The 7,093-nt window shown below is 39.1% G+C and overlaps 1 protein-coding gene across 1 annotated transcript in view; it reads right to left on the bottom strand.

The window, feature by feature from the left end:
• Positions 1–553: 553 nt before the first annotated feature.
• The window catches only part of CUNH12orf40 (chromosome unknown C12orf40 homolog), a 72,040-nt gene continuing 65,500 nt past the window's right edge, over positions 554–7,093 (bottom strand). The window contains 2 exon segments of the mRNA XM_008829676.1: positions 554–1,024; positions 2,065–2,147. Of these exon segments, the coding sequence (XP_008827898.1) occupies positions 554–1,024; positions 2,065–2,147 (554 nt within the window).

Raw genomic sequence — 7,093 nt, 5'->3', positions numbered from 1 at the left:
AATTAATTCAGAACTTTAAACGGGATATTATAGGGGAATAACTAACAAAATGCTTTCAATGAGGGTATAAAACACACTAGATATTATTTTTATTTAAAACTTTATTTTTTTACACTTTATTTATCTTGCATGTGTGAACATATGTGCGTGTGCCACAGGATGGGTGTGAACTCTGTGGCACTGGATTTCTCTTTCTACCTTTACTGGGTTCTAGGGAATTTGAACTCAGGTCATCAAGCTTGGAGCAAGCACCTTTAACTGATGAATCATTTTTCTAGTCCCCATCTTAAAATTTTTAAGAGAACATTTTGTTGTAAGATGTAACTGCACCAAAGTTACAAATAAATATCAATAGGAATAAAACAATAAAGAATATTTTAAATCTCAATAAGAATGACTAAACATGAGAATGGCTATATATTTAAGTAGATTTTCTACAAATAAGTAGTAAAGAAATGTCTACATAAAATACTAACTACACAAGTATTAAAATTTCGTAGAAACAAAAATACTTAGAAACTGCCCTCTGAGTACTCCCCACTTCTGTTTAGCCTTATTTTCTCATTACTGATGTTAATACACTTCTGAACTTTTTCCTATGGCCTTCCAAGGTTAAGTGAAACACTATGCCCTGGGCTGAGGCATCAGAGTTATTCCCAAGGGCATCCTGCCCTCCAGTGGTATCTGCTTTACTGCTCCCACTGCAGTGTCAGCACTGTGAAGGGGACACGGCACGTTTACATGTACAATGTGAAATCATGCTGCACTGTATGGCAACGTCTATTTTCACCCCCACGGCAGGCTCCCTCTCTGTTTGTACCCCTGTATCACATCTTCCAACCTGAAGAGTGCAGTCAGGAATAGTTTTGTTTTGCAATATGTGTTCTGCACTGCACTGAGACTTTGGAAATTGATCAGCATTATTTTTCACTGTCCTTTCCTGATAATAATTATTAGATGCTTCTGAGGTTTTCTTATCTGAGTTCTCAATTTGCTGCGATATCTGATCTTCCTCTTCAGATAGCTAAAAGAAAAGAAATTTGTTGTAAATTTAAAATCAATCATTTCAATACAGATTTTAAAATTCCTAACAGATGATAACTGGTAATTCTGATAACTGAAGAGAGTTTGACAGGATACAGATCAAAGCAGATATATCATGAATGACTATTCCAAGACTCTCGCACACCTTCCAGAAGGTTGTGCATTTCAAAATATCCAGGACAATCATAATCACTGAGGTAAAACCACAAAGGGGCAAAAGAGAAGATCAATCTCAGCACTGCAGTCACACATCACCCTCCCTCTCACTATACTCTTCAGGGACTTAAAAAGGGCAGAGAAGTAACATCTTTGAGGGGAGTAGCTAATAAATATAGCTTGCTTTATTGTCCATGTATTGACTCATTAAGTAAAAATATATCAGCTACATAATTTTATCAAGTCTATCCCATGAGACACACAATCTGTCTTAGGGACAAACAAGGGGGTCAGCTAACAGGACTCAGCTACAGCAGTAACAATGCATAGCTCAACTGCTGTAGAAAGTGGCGGACTGTGCTAGCTTCAATGTATCAATGTTGTGAATAATTTTATTTAGATTAGTGAAAAAACTCTATGAAAGCTGTACATTGAAATATATTATTTCCTGGGATTGCAGTTCACTACAGCCAAGCATAAGGGCATAACTAAGGGCCTCATTTAGACTAGGGGGTCAGGGAGGAAATTACCGCATAAGTGACATAGTGACGCTTGACATGTGAGTAAGTATGAGATGCAGGAAGCAGAATATGCAGGAGTCTGAAGCAGAAGAGAGGCCACAGCTAGCACATGTGGATCAGGACAGGAAAGGGCAGATATGAGATGCTGGCCAGAAACCCGTTGGCACAGGGCCAGGAGACACTGCAGGGAACACAGAAACCCACAGAACGGGAATAACACAATTCATGTTCTAAGAAGCCACGATCTTCTATCCATTCTTTGTTGGTTCAGTTTTTCAAATTAAGATAAACAAATTCAAAATCATTATAGCATATATTAATAAGTTTAAAAAGTACAACTTACTATGTCTGAGCTAGAACTGAAGCAACTCTCAGTTGCCCTTGGAGAGTAGCTGGCAGACTGACTACTCTGTGAAGACCAAACATCTGAAATTAAAGGGTGAGTTTGTAAAGAATGCTATAATTCGTACTCTAGACAATATAGCAAGTACCAGACATCCATGTTTCATTAACAAAACAGAGTACTTTAAGTTGTGCCAAATTAAACTTTACATACTTAACACTTTGCTTTTCTAAAAGGATAAATCAGTATTTTCCCTTAAAAGATCTGTGTCTACAGTAAGTTACATAAAAGAATAGAGAAAACTGGAATTTTTCCAATATAGGAATCATTTTTATGAATGAATAATCTAAAATGTCAACTTGTGGGGAGGAGTAAACCAAGTTTTATTGTGTCTAAAGACATCAGATATTTGCTTATCTAGAAAATAAAACTTCACAGTATAATCAAACTGGTAAGAACAAAGCATCTAATATTATATCTTTTCATTATCTGCCTAATAAATTATTTTTTAATTGCAGACAAAGTTTAAAAATTGGCCTGGAAAGTAAGTCGTGCCTCTCTACACAGCAGAGGCAGGGTGGCCTCAACTATGCCTGTCCCTATGAAAACAGGTTTTTACTGAGAAAATCAAGAGGCAATGGAAAGTACAGCAACATATACCAAATCATATGCCCTCCTATGCTGCAATGTACCATCTACTCCCATCTACTCCTACCCTGTGTCAGGACTGAGGTTCTTTTTAACAGAAACTGATCTCAGTCAGCTATGATGGAGGGAACTTGGCTGAACTCTGATAGCTGTTTCATTATTTAAGAAAGAAAGGTATACTCGTACAGAGCTGGTTCTTTCTGAAGAGAAGAAAGCGGAGTGCAGGAACATGAAGGCCTGCTAGCACTATTAACAACAGAACCCCTCTAAGGAGCCAGCCCCAGGTGCTGTCAGTCCCACATCAGCAGGGAAGAAGCAGCACCTTCACAGCTGGCTCACTCTTAACAGCACAGGAGAGGACATGATGCCAAAAATGTACATTCAGTTCACCAACTCTTGAGCAACTACGAGAAGCCTTGAGTAGTTTCTAGGGATACATGGCCATAAGCCTCAAAGTGTTTATACTCTTCTAGTGTAGAAATGCAGAAATTCCAAAAACTAAGCAAACAGTAAATAAAGCTCTGGCAATATGGAAGTTACAGAAGCAGGAAGCAGCCAAGTGTAGTGAGTGCCAGGAGAAGAGACTTGATGTGCAGTGAGAATGGAGCATAGACACACAGTGTAAGTAATGAACAGCTTCCAGAGAGACAAGACTAAACATATTTTATGGGATGGTGGGAGATTATGCAAAGGTCCACTTACAAAGGAAGCTGCATGTCAGATTGCTTCACTGAGACATCTAGGTCAGGCTGGACTACTAAAGTGTGACACTAGATTAAAACTGAAATTTGGCTGTGTCTATCAAATATCAGTAAATACTTCATCATTGACTAAGGGTCCCAGTCCTAGAAATGACTCCTAAATGTACCATCTAAAGTAAACATGTCACAGAATATTTTGCTTATGGCATTTATGAGATTAGGCGACTGGAAACAGTCCAAATGTTCATAAGCAGGGCATGTATTGCACAAACTGCAGTCCATACACACAGTGGATTACTGTTATAAACAAGAATGAAAATATGGGGCTGGAGAGATGGCCCAGCAGTTAAGAGCACTGGCTGCTCTTGCAGAAGACCTGGGGTTGAATCCCAGCACCCACATGGCAGATAATAACCATCCATAACTCCAGTTCCAGAGGAACTGTCATCCCCTTCTGGCATCTGTGGGCACTTCACGACATGGGTGCACTTACATACATGCAGCTATAACACTCATACATACAAAACAAATAAATAAATAATTTAAAGGCTGAAAAATATCTAGTACTAACATGAAAAAACATCTTTAGGATATTTTAGTAAGTAAATGAATTCACTTAATTCATTTATAAAAATGTAACATTACTTTCAATAAAAAAGTTGCCTAAACAAGACCTGCATAACATATCAGCAGTTGACATGGCAACATGGATGGGAAAATTTCACAAGGCCCACCCCTAGATGAAGAAACACAAGCAGTCAATGGATACTGAGAGAGGGAGAATCAGCTTTCTCCAGGGATGAGCTCCCTGATGGGTTATCCAGTCTCAAGTGGTCAGCCATAAACACATGTACATATAAGCCACACTAAACAGATTCAATAGACTGTTAATACACACACATATATATGTACATATATGCAGCAATAATAATTTAAAAGTAAGTCAGGAAATTGGGAGAGAGTGAAGGGACCTGGGAGGATGTAGAGGGGAAAGTGAGGAGTGGAAATGAGATATAGTACTCATGTATGAAATCCTAAAAACTGTTAATAAATATGAAAAACATTACATGTAGAGTGAGAAAGGCACGGGTAGGATGTGCTTATGTGTGTTTTAGCCTATATTCAGGAGAATATACACTGTAATAATAAACCATCAAGCAAAAAAGCTACTTTAATCCCAGTCTTCCGGAGGCAGATGCAGGCAGATCTCTGTGAGTCTGAGGCAAGTCTGTTCTACACAGCAAGTTCTGGACCAGTCACACTTACACAGTGAGAGTCTGTCTCAAAATACCAAAAAAACTCCCAAAAAACAATGACACAATTCTCTTACTACAACAGACTTCAATGAAACCCTAAGGATCATTAGGGTATACTTTGAAAAATTATGCATGCCAAATCTGGAAAAATCTAGCAGATATGCATGAATCCCTGACATAAATGACCTACCAAAATTCAAGCAGGAAGATTTAAAGGTTCAGTGAGGCCCATAACAAGCAACAAGACTGAAGCGGTAACTAACGGTCTCCCTGAAAGGAAGCGGTAACTAACGGTCTCCCTGAAAGGAAAGCCCAGGGTCCATCGAATGATTCATTGTTCAAGTCTACTAAAATTTAAGGAAGACCTAATACCATGATTTCTCAAAATGTTCCACAAAATAGAAAAGGAAAGAACATTATCAAACACATTTACATATTACCCTGACACTAAAACCAAATAAGGATTCACCCAAAAGGAAGCTGTAGACTTAATTTCTCTGATAATGTAAATGGCAAAATTCTCAGCAAAATACTTGCAAACCACATTGAAGATGACATTAAGAAGACCGCACATCATGACAAGGTTTGTCATGTCCTAAAGGATGAAGGTTGGTTCAACAAACACAAATAAATAAGTATAGTACAGCACATTAATAGACTTAAAGCAGAAATCACATGATTATCTGAATAGACACAACAGAGGCATTGGAAAAGTTCAACATCTTTGCATCATAAAAGCCCTGGTGAAACTAGGACTAGAGGGAACGTTATAAAAACTACAGAAGACAAACATACAACCAACATCACAATAACCAGGGAAATGAGAGCATTTCCTCTTAAAGCTAGAACAAGACAGGAGGCTCACTCCTGTTCTTACTCAACATAGTGCTCAACGTCTTAGAGCACTGACACAGAAGAAATCAATAAAGAGGACAAACAAGAAAGGAAGTCAAATTGTCCCTATTTGCAGATGATGTGGTACTATATTTTATATATAGGTCCTATATATATAAGTAAAATCTTAACTCTGATCATTTCAGCAGAATACAAAAACCAACGTATTAAAAACTAGTAGCTTTTCTATATGCCAATAACAAAGACATCAGGAAAGACAGCCCTCAACAACAACGTATTAAGAGAAAACTAGGACTACTCCGTAGATAACAGTGCCAATGCTACACCAATAGAGGTGGTCTGCTGTGCCAGTTCCGGTCATTAGGCTTCAGGGCTGGGTTGGATCATTGACTGATTTTCTCCCTTAGCAGCTTGCATGGTATCCTCTAGAACTATGAGAGCTCGTCTTCGTGGAGGAGCTTCCAGGTCAGTTCCAGTTCCCTTACTCCAAGTCCCGTGTCCAAAGTATATCCTGTCTTCAGCAGTAGGGTCTTACCTTCAAGTTCTGGGAGGCAGTCAAGGACTGTGGCAACAGCCTGTGTAATTTTGGAGTCTCTTGGACTACTCTGACCAACAACTCAAAGGGCAGTTTCTCCTGTCTGGCACTGTGCTCCTTGTTATATAACCTTCAGGTATACACATGCACTAATGTTCAGATACTGTATGTGTATTTTTCAGGAGGTTTTTTGAGTTAATACATTTCCCTCTGTCTTTTTACACCACCTAAGCTTTATTTATCTCTCCTCGTTCCCTCCCTGTCTAACCTCCCTCCTACCTCCCTAGTTCAAATTCCCCATTTTCCCCTGGAGAATACCTGTCTCCTATTATCCCCTCCCACTCCTGTACTCCTTCTTCCCCTTTATCACAAGGTTCCTTGTATGTCCTTCCCTCCTCCCATCCCAGCCGAATACCCCATTTTCCCCATCCCTCTCCATAACATCTGTTCCCTACGATCTCCTCTTTTAGGCTCTTTCCCCCTTCACCTCTGTGTTTCCTTTCCCTTTTCCTGGCTACTGCTGTTACATCAGGATATATACTCACATACAAGGGATTGGTGCTACAATCTGCAAATGAGGGAGAATATATGCTGCTTGCTTTTTTGAATCTGTGATACTTAACTTAGTATAACAGTTTCTAGTTCCATCCATTTACCTGCAAATTTCATAATTTCATCTTTTCTTACTACTGAGTAGAACTCCATGGTGTAAATGTACCACATTTTCATTATCCATTCATCAGTTAAGGGACATCTAGGTTGTTTCTATTTCTTAGCTATTGTGAAGAGAGCAGCAACAAACATGGATGTGAAGGTACCTCAATGGTATGAGTCCTTCGGGTACATGCCAATAAGTGGTATAACTGGATATGGTAGATTCACTTAAATTTTTTAAGAGCTCTCCACACTGCTCTCTGTAGTGGCTGCATGAGTTCACATTCCCACCAGCAGTGAATGAGCGTTCCCATTTCTCCACACTCTTGCCAGTATTTGGTCGGTCTCTCTCTCCTCTCTCTCTCTCTCTCTCTCTCTCT

Source organism: Nannospalax galili, unplaced genomic scaffold (genome assembly GCF_000622305.1).
Source record: "Nannospalax galili isolate Female #2095 unplaced genomic scaffold, S.galili_v1.0 scaffold454, whole genome shotgun sequence".
Taxonomy (NCBI): Eukaryota; Metazoa; Chordata; class Mammalia; order Rodentia; family Spalacidae; genus Nannospalax; species Nannospalax galili.
Note: the sequence above shows the minus strand (reverse complement) of the source record. Positions and strands in the feature narration are given on the sequence as shown.